The sequence below is a fragment of the Egretta garzetta genome, unplaced genomic scaffold, assembly GCF_000687185.1.
Source record: "Egretta garzetta isolate BGI_Z169 unplaced genomic scaffold, ASM68718v1 scaffold50, whole genome shotgun sequence".
Lineage (NCBI taxonomy): Eukaryota > Metazoa > Chordata > Aves > Pelecaniformes > Ardeidae > Egretta > Egretta garzetta.
This window is the reverse complement of record NW_009258613.1, coordinates 4,875,587-4,895,186: the sequence shown is the minus strand read 5'-3', so window position 1 is coordinate 4,895,186 and position 19,600 is coordinate 4,875,587. Positions and strand designations below refer to the sequence as shown.

At 36.5% G+C, this 19,600-nt stretch overlaps 1 protein-coding gene across 1 annotated transcript in view; it reads left to right on the top strand.

Annotated features, from left to right (window-relative positions):
- The first annotated feature begins 1,937 nt into the window (after window positions 1-1,937).
- Window positions 1,938-19,600, top strand: part of ZFAT (zinc finger and AT-hook domain containing) — a 77,105-nt gene continuing 59,442 nt past the window's right edge. Inside the window, exons 1-4 of the mRNA XM_009647996.2 lie at window positions 1,938-2,129; window positions 2,877-3,047; window positions 8,052-8,312; window positions 15,933-16,106. Coding sequence (XP_009646291.1) covers window positions 2,894-3,047; window positions 8,052-8,312; window positions 15,933-16,106 — 589 coding nt within the window. The 5' untranslated portion in view covers window positions 1,938-2,129; window positions 2,877-2,893. The remainder of the gene's footprint in view (window positions 2,130-2,876; window positions 3,048-8,051; window positions 8,313-15,932; window positions 16,107-19,600) is intronic.

The window sequence follows — 19,600 nt, the reverse complement described above, 5'->3', positions numbered from 1 at the left end:
TCTGCACCTTCACTAGCGCTGACGCTGTTCTCGGCCACCTGGTCTGTTCACTTCTAGTTTTGTTCCAGCTTCACTTCTGTTTGATGGTTTCCCATGGTTTTATTACTTTGTGTGAATCCCGAATGCTTCTTGGAAAGACTTTAAACACGGGTTTGTGTAATCAGGCACTTGAAACAACCAAACAGACCTCTGGGGATTCTTCTTGCCCTTCTGCCCCTCTCCAGGTCCTCACTGGGAGGAGTGAGAGAGAAACTGGCCTGTGAGTACTGATTACAGGTGTGAAGGAGGAGACAGGAGGCACAAAGCAGTGAGCCTGAGCTTTCAGGGCAAACAGCTAGCAGGTCGGAAAGCAGTGGCAAATAAAACTTCAAAACAGAAGTGTCAGCTAAATCATGGAGTTTCAGTGTTTGGTGTTAGTTAAACCTTTTGTTAAATGTCCCTTAGGTTTTGTAGTGTGAATGTTCAGTGTGCATTTACACTTAGAACAGTTGTCATTGGCTGGGTCAATAACAGGCTTCATTCACTTTTTTAAAAAAACAAAAGAATAATACTAACTAGAACCGTTCAAAGGATCTGATTCAAAAGAACATTCCATTATAAACATAATGCAATCAAAGTAGAAATGTCTGTGTGCTCAAGACAGCAGAATGCCTGAGAAGGAACCCTATGAAACTCCTAGGAACACATTGAGCATATTATACCTTTTACGTAGCTGCTTCTGTGTGTAACAGAGTATATTTCAAACAACAGTGACAGTATTTGAGTTGTTTTTCAGAGATGTTTTAAAAGCAATGAAGGCATACTCTGCCTTTTAGTTTTGAGGTAGTTGTATTAATTCTGAAGATGAGGATGCTTTTGCTACAGTTTCAGGTGCAAATAACTGTAAAAGAGGGCCAGCTCTGCTGTTCTTAATGTTCAGTATGCCTTAAAGATGGATTTTTCTTGAGTGAGGTGAACGATATAATTAGTGTGTCCTGAAGGGAGGGGAGTAATGTTGAATAAGGGTAGTGACCTTTGCTTGGCTTGAAAACAGGTCCCAAAATGCAAATTCCCTGTTCTCTTCCCCTCAGATTCATCCCAAAGTTCACAAAATACCACTTTATTTCTGTGCTTACCCAGTTAATCTGTGGTTTGGCTGTGCCTCAAATAACATTGGTAGTTCCAGTTGAATTTCAGTGAGCGTATGTCCCTAATTTTCCTTAGGGAGCTGGAGGGGAGAGGAGCAATTGACACCAGTCTCTGGGCCAGGAGTTTATATATGAAGCTGGAGAACAGTTGTGCTGTTAAAATTGGTGCCTGGTGGTTGTTAGGTTTCATTGGACACTGAAGGGAGCAGGGACTGTTGAAAAATCAAACCATTAAAACAAATGACAGCAGTTTTAGAAAGCAAACTTCTCTGAATTAACTCTCTGCCAAAAGTTTACGAACTTTTTTTAAGCTGGATTTTTCTGAATTATTAACTTTATATTAACTCTTCTTTATTGTTAGTTACTCTCTTGTGGCTTTGCTTCCACATCACATCTCTGGTACCTATGAATTAAAAAAAAACCACAAAGTTTTGTCTTAAAAAGTTCTGTAAAATTTCTGGTTAGAGCATTGACCAAGGAAAGTTTTAATGAAATCCTTCATTTGCTGCTGTTGCGAAAGTTTTTAGTTTCTTGGGTTTTTTTTTTTGAATCAGCAGGAGTTTTTCATAGAACTCGTATGTCAAAGCGTATGAAATACTAGATGGTTTTGTTGATGTCAAATGTTATTATTGCCTCTGAGGCCAATATGATGCATTTTGTTTTGAGAGCAAAACTTTTTTCCCCCTCTTTAAATTTTTCTGCTATTCCTGCCCTTTTTTCTCCATGTAGATGGGTCAAGATAATGCCTGATATTTTTTTCAAATACTGGAATAAAAGAAAAGAAAATACTTTGTGTTTGTACAGCTCTGAAGTGAATGGCCAGGAGGAGGAAGGAAGATGATGTGATTGCACATCTGTGACTGTCATATGGTGCAGCATTTTGCGGTCTACATCGCTGCAGATGTTTTTTTGACTTCCCTCCCCACTCCTTCATTAGTGGCAGAGCCACACCAAAGCGTAATGACCCCTGAAACAGAGCACTTAACATTCTTAACTCACAGTGTGTGTTTATGGCAACGTGCTAAAGCAAAAATGACACACAAAAGCATACATTTATTATAAAATATATTTATTTTTCTAACAAATGTTACTATAGTGAAGGAAAAGTTTCCTTTTATCTTTTATTGTATGGAATTCTTTCTAACCTTCTTTTGTTTCCAGTGCTGACACAGTTAATTAGAGAATTAGACTTGCTTAGGTGGGGTAAGTAAAAAGGCTAAGTACATGCAGGAAAGAACAGCGAGGTCTGTGAACATTAGGATTTGGGGCCCAGCTTCTCTGTATTTCAGAGCTACTTTGTAAAGTGTAAAATATTTTGCATTTATACCAGTGATACACATGAAACCTGGACAATGACTTAACGTCTTACGTAATTTTATCAGATGTTTGAAAAACTATGAAATCGTAACATTGTCAGAGGCTGGAAGGGAAGAAAAGGTCTTAATCTGTCCTGCTTCCTTTTGGGTGGTGGTGTTTCTAAGATTTGAGCCAGAAGAATTTTTTTTGCCCTGTGAGGATCTGGGTAGAAGCTTAACCACTTCTTCAATTACTTCATTTGGGGATTTATTGTGAATGTCTTAATCTAACAGTGTAATGTTCTTTGTTTCGGCTTGTTACTGTCTGTTAAGTCTATTAAGTTAACTGATAGTTGCTGTGTTAACTGAACCAAAATATCAATAACTAGTGCTAATATAAATAAATATCTAAAATTTGGGAATATTAACTCGTCTGTTTAAACTTATTTTTCAGGGATCAATTCCATCTTCATGTGCAAGCTTTGTAACTTATTTTCACCAAATCAATCAGAACTACTCTCTCATGTCTCTGAGAAGCATACAGAAGAAGGGACCAATGCGGATGACATCATTATTCCTCTCCAACCTCTGTCAGTACCCACAAACATAAACAAAGATGGAGAAGGTACATTCATAAATTGAGAGGGATGTAGTTTTCAAACAGCAATGTAGTTTTTTAATAAAACCTGTGGTATGATAATTCTGCATTGTGTATAGAACGATTTACATAGCTTGTTTCTATAATGGTCACTGTAGATTGCCAACCTGAATTTCATTCAGTGCCGAGTATATTGGAGGACAGATGTGGATAAACTCAGCATGTGACAGAGGATGATGACATTGGGTCATTAATTTTAAATGTCAAGTATAGCAAAGTCTGCTTCCTAGAGCTTTAATTTGAAGCTGTGTAACAGCGGTGGGAAGATTGTGTAATGGCCGCGGAAAGCAACCAGGAGACCATGGATGGGGGTGTTGAGGCTTAGGAATGGTGCTGTGCTTTCGGTTGTCTAACGTGTTCCTTGTTATGTTTCAGATAATATTAATAGTTCTATTCCAAAAGAGGAAATGGCATGATTCATAATTTAAACTGTGCCTTGATATTGGCACTAGTAAATAAAGCAATCTGGTAGTCAAAGGTTAAATTAGTTATTCAGAACAATTTTACTCTGCAGTGGAAGAAGTTACATTCATTCCATTTTTAACTGATTATAATTGTAATCCCTTGTAATACTAGCAATGGGTTCAAAATAATTCAGACTTCATAATTATATTTTCTTTTAGACCCTTATTGAGCGATGGATTTATGTTGTTGGCAACCCTCTTATTTAACACAGCTACTAGGGTTTTCCAATCATTATGATTTTTGGATTTTAAGAAGTATGTGCTTATGAATAAAAAATGCTCTTAATATCATACTTTAAAGATTTTTTTATCATTAACATATGCATGTGATATTTCTTAAGTTATTTACCAGCAGTAATTCAATAGTTATATTATCTTCATCAACATAAGAAGATATTTCTAATAATGGTCATGTAGTATTCCACTATACGTGCTATCTCACCAGATAGTTGATGAGGAAAAATTGTGCCAGATTATTAGTTCACACAAGGCCTAAAATTAACAGTGCATCAGAATAAGATTAACAAATATCAGATCTACATCAGGTTTCAAAATGCCATTCTAATTTTATTTTTATTGTACAGAATGAATTTCTCAGGCATGAAGAATGCATCTTCCTTTCTTAAGTCTTTATTTTCTTTTAGCCCTTCATTGAACTATATTTTCGAGCACAGCGAGACTGGTACTTTGTAGCATATTCCTTTTAGTAAAAAGGCTCTTCTGGAAACCTCTTTTTGCATTTGTGTCAGGGACTGTCTGCACTTTCTATATTGTATGTTGTTAAGCACTCATTCGTACATTGATGAGAATAGTATGTAATTACCATTATGATCTGAAGCAGCAGAAATTAGACATATGTAGCTTTTAAGAAAATAACTTTGCAAATCTAATTACGTAAAATATAACATTCATATGTTAAGTTATGTGTTCATAAGTTACCGTTTTCATTATTCTTGGTGAATACTTTTTGTCATCTGATAAGATCGTATGGTGCCACCTTTTTCAGATTATGTAGCCCAACTCTTTGCCACCTGCTGTCAGTAAGAATGTCAAGGTAAATTATTTTCACAAAGATTTCAACTTGTATTATAGACATACTCTAATATTTCTTCTTTTCCATCATACAGATTAATTGGAGAAGAGAGTAGTCTGTTCTGAAGTCCCATTAAATTATTTCCTGTGTTCTGTTTAAAAAAAAATAGGGTATTTCACAGTTGAATATAGGAATTTGAAGAGTTCTTTCAAGGCATCATTTTTTTTCCTTCCTGTTATGAAATCTGCAGCAGATAAAACTTTAAAGGTTTATAATATACAATTTTTTCTCAGTGGACCTTTTTTGTAGTAATTCAGTATTGTCACTAAAAAGAGAAGTGATTGATGAATGACAGTCTAGAAATTACAGCTTCCTTTTAGTACTTGTTGGCTGATAAATGAACATCTTTTTGTGGTTTGAAAGCATAGTTTCTCTTCCAAGTATTGGTAAGCACTGTAGCTACTGCAGAATTGGTATAGACAAGTGAATGCTGAGTTGTTAATGGTGGTCTGTGTTTTGCCTGAGTAATAAATTAATGATTCTGTAAGTACTGTGAACAAGTAAAATGGTAGGCAAGTAATATGTGTTTATTACTCTAATGTTATTTTATTGGCAATTATCTCTGCTGAATTTTATTTAGTCATACCACTTTTCCCCGATTAGGTCATGGTATATTTAAAGTTGACTTGTCCTAACCATTTTGGTAGGACGATGTTAGAATTTTTTTATCGAGTGGAACCAGGGGTGGTGGGCAGATGTTGCTGCTACACAAATTATGCATAGGTCACATTTTGTCAAGTGCTGGAGTGTGGCATCTTCGTTTGGGAGATGACAGGTATTTTCTGGTTAACTGTAGTCACTCATACCCCATTTTTGCATAGCGTTTCCTTTCATAACTTTTCATAATGATCTCTGTCTCCTTCAAAGTGCTTCTCAAAAATCTTGGCTTTTTTTTTTTTTTTTTGCTTTTACCTAGTCAGATTGGTAATGGTTTAAGGGACAGCATGGACGGTCCTAGCTTCATCTGTTAATAATAGTATCCCCTGGTGGATCGTCGTCTGGTTTAGCCTATATCTGCATCATGGGACACATGCTCTCTGCAGCATTCTGCAGGCCTGATCTATTGATCATGAAACCTGGAAGAAAGTTAGAATCTGGTTATCGTAATTTTCTCCAAGAAGTTTAACTCATTAAGGCCACTTAAAAACGTGGCATGTGTATTGGCCTCATCCTTACTTGAACGCAGGATACAACTAGAGCATGCGTTCAGGCTTGGGTGATAAGAGGTCTTCCTAGGTGCTGTGATATATACACATAATGGTAACAATATAAGGCTGTGGATGAGATTTATTTGCAAATATTTGTATGACACCTTGAGCAGAAGATTGTAAATACAGCCATATACTGTTGTAATTGATTAAATAAAATGTAAGCTGTTTATACTGACATTTGAGGAAGGATTCATATTGCATAGTGGATCTAGCCATTAAAATTTGGTCAGGATGTTTGAGCGAACACTTGCACAAGCGTTTTGTGACTTCTGACAAACTTGTTGTTTGAATCATGCTACAGCTAGCAGTGTGGTGACCCTGTTGAGCTACTCATACAGGTTGGGAGAAAAAGGGCCATTTGATAAGGAGCACTTACATCTCCTCTTCCAGAGTCAGAGATATTTGTCCCATTATAACATTGAAATGGTTTATTGAAGATGTTTTGTACATATGTAACTTTAATTATACTTGTAATTGAGTTAAGGCTGAGGGGTAGAAAATCAGAGGAGAAAAATCTATGATATACTTACAGTGTATAGTCTTATCAATTTATTGCATTTTCCCATACATAATAAGGTAACTTTGGAAAATCCTACCCTTTAAGGGTATTGTCCTTTAGTGAATCAGTTTTGGTAAAGCTTGGTTTTGAGGCAAACACTGTACTGAGGATCATTAAGCCCAGCGGAATCCATAGCGCTGGTGTGCCATGATCTACATGGTCTACAGTCCAATCTGTGAAGAGTTAAAAATACTCAACAGTGAAGTTACTGTTATTTTAATTTCATGCTTACTTTTATTCAACTTTAGTTATTTAAAAAATAAGCTTTAAAAAATATTGTCTAGGACCTAGCGCTCTGGAGGTCTGGTTGTGGACCTTTATTTTCATGTAGCATGAACCCAGAAAAGTAATTCATGGGAACTATCACAGACCTCAGTAGAATTTGATTTATGTGTATATATATGTTGCTTAGCTAAACTTCAAGGGATTAATTAAATATAATTCTGCTGTATAATGACACGAAGGCCTCATAAATGGAAATGTTCTGTGCTACTCATGTTCTGAACATTTTTGAGACAATTGATTATTAAATGGACTGATTCGGAGAAGCTTATTTGAATATTTCCTGAGAAGGAACAGTATAAAAATAGGCTTACGTAGTTTATTTCATTATTCTCTTTCTGAAGTACCTTTTTTATGTCTTTGCGTACATAATTATATACCATAGCACAGAATGTCTTCCCAGAATATTTCCATTGCACATCTAATACCAGTCAATGTAAAGGTGGGCTTCAGTCAGTCTGTGATGAGTGTAAAACAGCGAAGATGTTCACAGGGGAACAGGATCTTACTTTTAAAATCATTTGATTGACCAATTTAAAACTTCTAACTAATCATCCTTGAAATAAGTGTTTGGTTTTTTTTTTTTTAAAATTTATTTAATGTACTACTTTATTTTTAACAGCTAAGTGAATTCTTTTTTCTAGGCAAGTGATGGTGTTTCTGACAGACTTGGTTATTGTGCTAACAGATGAATGACAATGTACAAGTTCAGTTACTGTGTTTTCTTAGTCCTAGGTAGTGCTTTGAACTGTGATGAGTACAGTGGCTAGGGAGAGTGAATGGCTGGCTGGTGGCAAGCTGGGTAGAGAGAGACAGATGGAATTTATGGTCAGGTACATTGTTAAAAACTCAATTTGGCATTGTTAATTCAAAGTAGATGGAGATATGTTTTGTCCTGGAAAGAGGAAAGCAAGGAGCAAGGAAATTAAATTACTGTCATAAGCCTCAGCAGTTCTGGTGATATATCAGTTGCCCATATGAATCCTTCTGTTCTTGTGTATGTTGCTACCCAGTGCTTGCCACCAAGCGTTTTAAAATGTTTGAGAACTGCTGTAAATTCTCCTGATACAGTTATATAACAATATAAAAGAGTGCTTGCAGTGTAATTTCTGTAAAACTGTGGCACTTTGACATCTGCCGATCTCAGTAACATAAATGTTATTGCTTTGCAGCTAGCAGAAATGCCAACAAATGCCATTGCTTAAAAATAGGTTTGTGTGAAGCTAACCTTTTTTAAGCTTTAGGGATAGACGCTCTCAAACTTCGTTTAATATTCCTATTTTTCAAAGGTCAGGTGGATATTAGCTAATTAGCTGTGGAATTTAATTATAGCTTCTTTTTAACTTTAACTTTCTTTTCTAGAGCTTCTTGTAGTGAAGAGGAAACGGGGCAGACCAAAAGGGTCTACTAAGAAGTTTTGTGTGGATGAAGATGTGGCAGAAAATAACCCAGTTCCAAGCGAAGAAACTCCACCTGGGACAGAAGAAGGACCGGAGCTGGCTGAAGTCTCACCAGGCAACTTGGAATGCAGGAAATGCAATCGGAAGTTCTCCAACACACGTCAGCTGAGGAAACATATCTGCATTATTGTTTTAAATGAAGGAGAGGAAGAAGGAGATGAAGGTAAGAAAATATCCAACAAAATGCATGAAGCATGTTGTAAACCAGTGTGTTTCCATCCTTTAACCTGATTGGTAACAACTCTTAATCCCCAGTGTTAATTTTAAACGGAATTGAATTGTCTGTTTCTTTTAACATAAAAAGCATGTTGAAACAAAAGTGAGAATGAAGTTAGACAAGGTATTTTTAGACAAGGTGTTCTTAATTTTTTTTTAAAAAGGTCAAAATGCTTTTTGCACTAATGATTGTCTGAAATTCCCTGAAATGCTTCTTTTGCATAAGCAACTGTTCTGTTTCTCATGAAGAGGGTTACAGTTTTCCAGTGAGAGGTGGTATAGTATCACACGTAGGTAAGGAAGGATGATCCTATAGAGGCTTTTCTATCATGTGACTTAGGAAACCTGAATTCTGTCCCATTCTTTTCGTAGATTTAAAGACTGCTTTTCTGGATGGCTTGTTTTACTGTATAAAAAATAATGCCAAACTCCCCTCTTCTATTTTACAAAACTTTTACGTGAATGACTGTCTTTGGAGTATGAGAGTTCATTGTTTAAATTTAGCTTTAGAGTTGATTTGAATATATTCAGCCTCTCAAAATTTTAGAATGGAATGGAATAGAATAGAATAGAGTAGAATAGAATAGATTATGTCAGCTGGATGGGACATCCAATGATAGTCTAGTCCAATTCCTGACCAAAAGGTAAAGCATATTATTAAGGACTAAATGCATGTTAAACACTGAGAGGCTTGGGGCATGGACCACGTGTCTGGAAGGCTGTTTAAAAAGACAAAAGTGAATATTCATATAGAATAGAATAGAAGCTGAGCAGAACAGTTGGAAGGGGCCTACAACGATCATCTAGTCCAACTGCCTATTTAACTTCACTCAAAGGTGAATGTCACTTGCATATAAAGTAATACGTTTCTCCAAGTTATCTAACTTCGTGTGAGTTTTATGTTTGCATTAAAATCAGTTTTTTGCTTTTGCTATAATTGCTTGGCATGATACCCTGTTGATTCTACTGGTAGGCAAAATTTGCCATTGATTTTTCTCCGGTTTTCTATTACCCTTTTGTGTCCAGTCTGTCATATGGTACGCAACTAGTATGACTATTTTAACCTTCAGCGAGATGCAGAATTTAACTTCATGTAATGCTCAACAAATATTTCAGTTACTTGAGCAGATGTGGTTGATACCAACATTTTCTAGAGTAAACTGTCCCTGAGGCAAAAACTTCCTGAAATCACACTTATTTTGGTGTATGTAAGAAAAGGAGTACTGAAACTTCTAATTTGATGAGATTTTTCCTTTGCTGAAGTTCTTAGAGCTGAACAGAGAATTTTATTGAGGGTCATTGAACCTTCCAGAGTTACAATATCTTCTTTCTCATTTCAGACACAGTAGTTCAGAGTAGATGGCTAAAAATCATAAGGAGCTTTGACTGCAAGTTCTTCTCTCTTAGTATATGATCTCTCTCTGATACATAAAGGGTGTTTTTTCCCCCTTTTTATCCATGGCTTTCCAATTTGAAATGACTTCTATCTGTTTTTCTAATGCTTCTTTTATTTATCTGTAGCATTTTTTTACTACTTTCTCACGTTTTTAATTTCTTGCAAAGTTTAGCACTGTATGGTCATCTGATTAATAATCAAGTATGTTTTCACTTTGCTCTGGGTCTGGCTGGGATGGAGTTAATTTTCTTTGTAGGAGCTCATATGATGGGGTGTTTCAGATTTGTGACCAAAATAATGCTGATAACACACTAATGTTTTAGCTGTTGCTAAAATATGCTAAACATATAAATATTGAAAAGGTATATATTGATATTCTGTGTGATGTTCTTTATTGAGAGAAACATAATATATGCATTGAGCTGAAGTTGAGATATTAGGAAAGGTTTCAAAGTAATAAAAAGTTTTGCTTTCTTGTATAGATCGACAAAGGAAGTGTTGAAATCCTTATCATATTGGACATTTAAAATTACAATGAATAAATCACTATAAAACTGTATGAAACTACAGTATGTATTGGTCGGAGGAATGATTGGTGGATGTAATAGACCTCTGCTATTCTTCTGTGATTAGTGATCCACACTGACCTCTCAGAGATCAGTGTCTCATTGGTATTTCTCCTGCTCTTTCGGGAGCCACCAAGCCCTACTGGTTACTGACATCCTCTGTGCATCTAATTTAATCCTTTGATGCATAATGATTGCCTCCACCTTGTGGGCCCATTCACTAAAACAGCCAGAAAAAAAGTATGTTAGCTTTTTTTGCTTTGAATTAAAAGCTGTCCATTGTGCTTACAAATTCCCCATGTACATGCTTAGTAAATATGTTTTTTTAATAGAGGGCTTGTTTGCCTAAGAAAGTTGCTGTGATTTACGCAGAGCTGTGTGTACACCTATTTCTGTTTTTACTTGGTTAAACCAAATTGACAGTTTGGGCTAATGATGTGGATCTGGCTGGCTGGAGGTACTGCCATCCATTCTTTTTGTCCTAAGACAAAACTAGGAGAGTTAAGGTTCTTCCTGAACAACCATTTGTCTTCCCTGTGTCTGCTCCCAGCCAGAAGAAGGAGCTGCTTCAGCCCCCGCTGCTGGGATGGGGTGGGTTTGGGGATTTTGGGTGCTGCTGGATTGGATCTAGCTTGTTTTGAGAGAAACACAGCAGGGAATTATTTTAACCACCATCCCTCTCTCACACTGTGGCATACTTGAATCTCTGGCAGATATGAGAGACGACGTGTGATGGCTGAGGAATAGGATTTGGGTGAAAGACGGATTGCAGCAGTGGGCAGCCCCGATTCTCTTCTCTGGAGTGAACCATTCATTCCTAGTGAATTAGGAGCCTGCATAATTCTTAAAGATGGCACTTTTGGCCTTAGTTTAAATGTTTTTGCCATCAACTGCTTTCTAATTCAAATTAATTCTTTCTGTGAGTAGTATGTCAGTCTCTGCAGGAGAGGCAATTGCATGTGTTCACTTTGAGTGGCCGGTTTACATTTTTCCCCAAGCTACTCCCTTGCTCCTACGAAATATCAGCATCTTTTAGGGGATAAAAAACTAATAATTTTAATGAAGAGTAGTCTAAAAGCGTGCCAATTAAGGATGTGTAGCTGTGCCTGCAAAATGTCATACATCCAATTACAAATGTGGAGAGCAGTACGTTCAATTAACGACTCAGCTAGAATCATGGGACAGATGAACAGTCCAGTTCAACGGCACTGAAAGCAGGGATTCGTTCAGAGTTGACAGTACCTCTACTCGTCAACACAGACAGGACCATTCCTTAAGTGTCTTGGAAGGCACAGGCACGGCGTTGTATTTCTTCTGCAAACAGAAGCAGGCATTTAAAAGGCCTGTTGCTAGATAGGGGAGGTCAGTTTATTCGTCTGTTGAATCAAAGTGCCAGCTGACAAAGTGCTAAGCTGCCTGCTTAGCAAGGGAGATGGAAAGTGAGGCAGTTTGTCTAAATAAATCTGTTTAGGAGCAAGCAAAGACCCTTACCACTTGGAGAAACTTTGTTTGGCTGTTCTAAGTTGCATATACTCCTTTTTCTCCTAAATCATCTTAAAATCACTTATGGGTATTCCTTTATAACACAACAGGAATTGTTGTATCATACAGATTAATTGTCCTTGTTGTGAGAGACAAAACACTTATTTTGACTCTCTAATCTACAATAGTAACAGTTAAGTAATTATTTCCAGAAAGACAATTAAATTACTGATGAGGTGGTCCCATATTATGGAAAGGCAGTTTGAGCCCTGTGGTCAAATTTGAAGCTCTTGTTTATCGTTAAAACATACTTTTGTCTCCCTCTCTATCCCTTCCTAAAGCACACCTTCTAGTTCTGGGTTTTTCAATGTAGGAGAGTTCAGGAAGAAAGCAGCTGTCATTGACAATTAAAATTTTTTTGTTTGTTTGGTGATTTGATGGAGTGTGTTAGTGGGTTGTTTTTTTAAGTCTCTATCAGTTTACACACAAACTGTGAAATAGTTATGTTTGTCATAAAAGGTCCTGGCAAAGTGTGCAGCGCCAGGTCCTCATCCGCAAATCACTTCTGGAAGATACTTGTTCTTCTCAGAAGGGGGAAGGATGGGGCTACTGCCATCAAGATTCATCAGATTAGTGAATAAATTTTAACTTTTAAGTATCAGAACTTGACTTGACCACTCTGCAGGGTTTGTTTTTTGGGTTTTTTTTGATGTGTCTTGTTAATGTTTAGAGCGTTCTTACAAATAATTAGCACTAGTTGAAGATGTATGATCAGTAAAGCAGTTGAAGTTTCTCTCTTGCCTGTTTTTGGCCAATATATGTGTGGGCTTTTTTTATGTTAACAACATTTGCATAGCACTCAAATTTGCATAGCACTTCCTCACATCTTTGCAGATACTGAATGTAGTCCTGTGAGTTGCTGGGTGTTCTGAGCTCATATTGAGAAGGTGGAAGTTGAGATTCACTCCTTTGTTTGAAGTATTTACCAGCTTTGGGATTATTAAGAAAATATTTTCACATGGCCATAATCTTCATATTTAGTGCTTAGCATCCATGTAGAAGGTTTCTGTGCATATGAAATAGAGACATTTTAATAAAGAAATATTTTTATTTTTCAATTCTGTATATTCTCTTACAGTCTCTTTTTAAATAGTGTCTTTGGAGTTCTGTTTTGAAAGCAGGGAGTCATAGTCAGCTATATTTATCCTAACAGCTCTGTTCTTTGCCACAGCTTTTACCTTTGATTGAACTGAAGGAGCTAGGAAACTGATCTGCCTGATAGAGGCACATTAGGAAAGAAAACCAGCATGAAACATTTGTTAGCTTGTTTCTGTGGTAATGGTAATTAGTTATTCATTAGTGTGGATCAGTAACAAACTCTACTCTGTGGTTCGTTATTTTCTTCCTTTTCTGTTTTTTAGTAGGATTCCCATATTCAAAAGTTAATAGAGTTACAGATTAATGTGAAAAGACAATAAAATCGTTTTGTCTTTTGGTTTCAACCACTTCATTTCCTCATTAAACTGACTCTTAGTTTGTAATGGTTAGAAGGGAGGATTTAGGAGTAGGGTGCCTGTATTCATTCATATGCCTACTAGGAATTCATTACGTGATCCCAAGAAAAATGGAGAAGAGTCTGTTGTCCTAATCACGTCTTTCCTTTCAATCTATAGTTCTGGATTTCTCTTAAGTAAAACGTGCAAAAAATGACTTAGAGTTTTGTCCACGGGAATATAAAATCTTTTTTCTTTTTTCTTTTTTTCTCCTAAAACTATCACTATCTCTTATTGTCCACTGAATAAAAGCAGAGTAATTAACCAAATTAATTTTTGTATTTGTTGTTTAACAGTATGTGAAGTAGCTTCAGGGAAACACAATGTAATAAGCAGCTTACATTCTTTGTGTATTCTGATTCTTTATGAGAAGACTTTCTCCTGTTGGTGCCCTGGTCCTGCTGTGAAATTTGTGACAATTCATTTCATTGTTAATAATAACTAACAGAGGCTGTTTCGTGAAGGAAATGTGGAAATACGTGTTTGTTTTTCCCCATCCCCATTCATCCCACCAAAGAAAACACTGCACAAGCAGATTCTGGTTGAAGGGGATGTTTCTTTATATTCAAATATCCCTTTGAAGTATTGCAGAGAAATGTCGATGTCACAATTATGTGGTTTCAATATCAATCAATAATTTACAACTGTATTAAGGAGTTAAATGGGCACATAATGAGACCCTTTATACCTATAAAGCAGCAATATTTTCCAAAAGCATAGAACTCGACAGAGTAAAAGGTAGTTGAGAAGAGGAATTTATCTAATGAAATTGAAGAAATCATTAGCAGGCACTGAAAAGCAAGGGGGTCTCAAAGGCAGAGCATAATTTTTTTATAATCTAGAAACTGGAAGCCAGGGCAAAGACATTGCTAACATGACTCCATAGAAAGATGGCTTGCTAACCGTGTTTGAATTCTGTTTGCTATATGGATGTTGCTCATTCTAAGTATTGTAAATATGATTTTGAGATTTACAGATTAGCATCAAGACATTAACAGTTGTCAGTATACACATTTCTGCCTCATCATGCCTGAGAAATAGAAACTAATTCTACATACCTTGTTTCCTTCTGGTTTTGTATCTAGCAAAGAGCTTGCAGTTTATCCAGGTGCTAGATCAATCCTAATTATGATACTTTAGTTTGTGCGTGTGCCCTTCATTTTTTTTTAAGGAGCAGCCAGCACTCTTTAACCCCTTGTTTCATTAAGGTAAGACCATGGGAGACAGACTTGTTTGAATCTCAGCTGAATATTAAGAAAATATTACTAGAATTAAAACTCAGCCATTTCCATGTAGCTGATATTTCCACTGCTTTTTCTATTTGCATGCCATAAACAACTCTAGACACACTACAGCTTTGCTGTTACTCGTTTTTATTTATATATTGTTTCCATATCTCAGTATAGCAGCTACAGCATGTTATGAACATACACTGAATGACTTATTCTGGAGATTGTGTTGGCTGCTTTACATTCAGGGAAGAAAAAAATCTGAAATTCACTGGGTTCATTTAGAATTTTCTTTCTTCCATCAGTTTTTGCTTTCCTTCTTCATTACCTCTGAAACGTTTGCATGTTACTTTGCCAAGATTTTCTCTAGCCTGCTTTTTCTACCACTTCATCTAATATAAAGAAAATTCATTGGTATAAACTTGCAACCCTCTGTTTTTATTCTTTATGCTGCTAATTCTTTATATAGAAGCAGGTTGGTGTGGTGTTGGTTTGGTTTTTTTTTTAATAGAACTTCAGTAAGGAATTCCTCATTTGCTTTAAGGAACAAATAGCTTAGGAACAACTTATTTGATTACTGATTATTCATTCTTATTTCAGATGAGTGTTCTGAGTACAAGTATTGCATTGCTTTCTAGTTAACAGGTCCAAAAGTTATCCAATTTAAGAGGCTGAAGACATTCTGGACAGCAACAGTAAAGGGGATGATTTAGAAGTGCAGGCCTTCAAAATGAAGAGCGATGTGACAGAAGTTAGGCTGAACCAAATTACTGGTTTGAACCCTAATTCTTTTTGATTAGACACTGAGAGAGAAAAGTGTGTTTCTGGCTATTGTTTCAGAGTAACAGTAGGGGAAAAAAGCCTAATCCAGAGAGACTGTTGGAAAACTTTCCATTAAATAAGGTGGATAATGAATCCAGTACCAGGAGAAATAATCTTACAGTCATTAGAACAATTACATGTGGAAAGGAGAAAAATAATTTGTTCATTAATGGTGAAACCATAAGAAGGTCTACAAAGTTTGTAGAATTTTCACAGAAATCCACAATAATGTCAAGATAATTTAGAAAAAACAAATGTTTCTGAGAATCCATTTTGAAAATTTTGATTTTTGTTTATTTTGTGTATTTTCTCTATTTATATAAGTATCACACTAGTTTTATTAAATAGAGGGAAATTGTTCCCCTTTAGGGACTCATGCAGCACCTCTTGTTTTCATAACTTGTATTTCTTTCTACAGTAGCATTAATTTTCTCCTAATTGTTTCTTGTAGTGTTAGTGACTGTTACACGTGCATTTCTTTTGTAAGTAGTTACATTCTTTTTGATGTTTGCTCTTTAGGTAATGATTCTGACGTTGACCTTGACAGGAAGGAAGATGAGCGAGATAAAACTCCAAAGAGGCCCAGAGTTCAGAAAACAGAGAAAACTCCATCAACTAAGGAGACTGAACAGGTTTCAGGAGCTAAAAATCCTATAATAAGTGTGGTTTTGACAGCCCATGAAGCTATTCCAGGTAATCACAATCACCAATTACATAATGAAATTTGGTTTTGTCCATGCTGACGCTGTATAAAGTAGTCATTGGTCTAAGACTGAATTGCTTAGGGTATTTGTTATCTGAAAAATATTTAGTATTATTTGGTTATCTTGCTACAGAATCTCTGCATCTGGTAGCTACATCATTTTAGAACTACCATCACCTTTCTTCACAGGTATGACAAATGCTGGACCCGGGTGTAGTTATCTGCACTAACATCAGTTATGTTTAGTCTGTGAATAATTTTAAAGAAGGAACTGAAAAAAACAGTGACCAAAGAAAAGGAAAGTATTTTTCTCCTGGAACATCTTTATTTCAGCTCCTGATTTGTGTATATATTTACGATAAATGTAAATTTGATTATGAAAATACAAACAGCTTAGTATATATGTAACTTAATATTTATGCATACAAATAGTTTGACAGAAAATATGTATATATATTTGAAGTTCAAGTAAAGTTTCTATATAATGATTAAAGGATTCTTCATCCATAAATTTTTATAGTGCCTTTTCATCAAAGGATTTTGGTATAATTTCAAACTATTTATTTTAAAACTAGATTTGCATTTGCCTGTTTACATAAACCAGTCACTCACCTGACTGATAGAATCCCTCTTTATAGTTTTGTGCATTATTTTCAGCTTTGTAGCTTTATTTTTCTCCTTTTCATTATTGGTAACACTTCTGAATATTTGTTTTACTTACAGCTCTCAGAACAACTAGAATGTATTTATTTATTTTACTGTTGTGGGTTGGAAGCTAGCTGGATTTTCTGTGTTGTTCTTTAATACCTTTTGATATTGAGAACTGTGATATGCTTGGACTTTGTTTGCTAAAATGCATTTCTAGAGGAACCTGGATGAGCTCACCTATAAATATCCTGTGTCCTTAGAAGGGAAGTAAAAAACACCTTCAAATTCATTGTTTGAGAAACATCGCACAGGCTTCTGGACTTATGCTGAGCTGTTAAAAAGTTGTTCTTGCAATACTGTAAATGTGGGGGAAGGTGCAGGAGGACTCGTGAGCACTGGAAGTGTGGAAACCTGGCTTCAGGGTGGTTTGAGGTCTGCACTGCTTCTTTTCACTAACTGCAGGCGCCATTCTCTCATGTGACGTAACCCTGGGCTCTTTCCTAGCTGTTGTTAAACACTCATTTTCCTACTGTGCCTTCCACCTCTTTTGTGTCTTTCCTACTGCATGTAGCTTCTCCCCCATCCTGGTGCCCATTCCCTTCACTGCCCGACATGAGGCTCCCCTCACGTCCTCTACTTCTTTGTCTGGGCAAAGGGGAACATGCGATGGCTGGTTAAGCAGCTCATGTAGGTATTAGTAAATGGGTTCATATAGGTGTTACTTTATGGATTTATACATACATGCTCCCTTCCTCAGGGCATTTGGGAAGAGTTGTAATTGGGGTCTTCTCTCTTCAGGTGATGAATTTTATGAATCTTGTAAGAATTTTTGTCTTCAAGATCTTTACATTTCTGTCAAGTACTGGAAGAATTTTCAAGAGGGGAAGGAAAGACATGGTAGTGCAATCAAAGACCCCTTTTCTTAGGAAATTAGCCTAAGGAGGCAAACAAAATAATAGTAGATACAGATAGTGAAGAAAATGTAGTAAGCATATGACGCAGGAGAGGAAATGAAAATCTAGAGGAGATTGGTGTGTTAATAACGGTTAATTAACGGTGTTAATAACGATACAGTAAAATTTTACTTTGGACAAGAAAAAGGTTGGATTTTCTTTACGCATATGCTTTTTCAGTGACTCAAAATATTAAAACAGCTTCAACTTTGAAGCTATTTATGCATGTTCAATTCAAAAGGTTGTAATAAACTGAAGGGATTTACAGTAAAATGTGAACCTGCAGCTATTTTTGAACGTTCTCTCCTTTATTTGGTTGACAATTAGTAATCTTACTACGTTCAAGTTCCCAGCTTGAATATGCGTGATAAAGTCAGTGTTTGGAAATTCTGGAAGATATTGTATAAGTAGTTAACTCTTTGAAGATTCAAAAGAAAAATATTTCATTTAATACAATTATGTTTTCATTTATTTTTCATTGCTTTTCCTTCTATTTTTTTTTCATTAATTTCCATGATCTAACTGTATTTTAATGTCACTAGCAATTCCTAGGCTGTTCCCCTTCATCAGTAATACTTTAATGTCTGGAGTTTTTATAAAGACCTTTCGTAGTCTTTTATTCCATTTTTCTAGAGATTGATCATGTGCTGGAGGGGTGACTTACTGCTATAGATTGCTGTTGAAGAATATAAATAGATAAAACATTTCTCCCTTCTTCCCTGTTTGTGTGTACTAGATTATCTGTAAGGTTAAGTTGAAAATAAAGTTTAAAAGTGCTTAAGCACTATCAAAACCTAGTCATCTTTCTGCAAGCATTAGCATCCTGTAGCCACTTGTTATCTGTCTTTAAAGATTCGTAGAAATACCCCTTTTCATGACCAGTGCAATAAAATCCTGTTGAAGATGTCAGATAAGCATTCTGTCAATTAGAAAAATAGAGAAGGCTTTAAGAATTAGTTGTATTTTGCCCACAGTATAGAGGAAATACTTAGACTGTATGTCTCCCTTCTTAAATGAAATGCTTTTAGGGTATTACATTAACAGTTTGCTGAGTTTTGCGATACACGATTTAGGTTTGGGACACTGCTTTACATCATGTGTTCAAGTAGATTATGACTAAATTGATCTTTTCAAAATCTCTTCGACCAAACAGATCAGTTAGTTTTTAACTTCCCAGAAAGGACAGTTGGAAAGTATTGATTTTTCCCCATGTGCCTTTTCTGTAATGTTTACTTGGGTGGCATATGAAAGGTAATAGATTTACAGCTTTAGAAATTTGAAAGCTTGCATTAACCCACAGAGTAAATACAGTTTGAATAAAAGGGGTACATTTTTATTCTGTGCAAGTATTTTTCTGTGCAGGTAACCTTCACAGATTGGAGAGGTGGGCTTGTGTGAACCTCATGAAGTACAACAAGGCCAGGTACAAGGTCCTGCACCTGGGCTGAGGCAATCCCAAACATGGGTACAGGCTGGGCAATGAGTGGATTGAGAGCAGTCCTCAGGAGAAGGACTTGGGAGTGTTGGATGATGAGAAGCTCAACATAAGCTGGCAATGTGTGCTCGCAGCCCAAAAAGTCAACCGTATCCTGGGCTGCATCAAAAGCAGCATGGTCAGCAGGTCGAGGGAGGCGATTCTGCCCCTCTGCTCTGCTCTGGTGAGCCCCCACCTGCAGTGCTGTGTCCAGCTCTGGAGCCCTCAGCACAGGAAAGACATGGACCTATTGGAATGGGTCATAGAATCATAGAATGTTTTGGGTTGGAAGGGACCCCTAGAGGTCATCTAGTCCACCCCCCCCTCAGGAGCAGGGACACCGCTAACCAGATCAGGCTGCTCAGAGCCCCGTCCAACCTGGCCTTGAATGTTTCCAGGGATGGGGCCT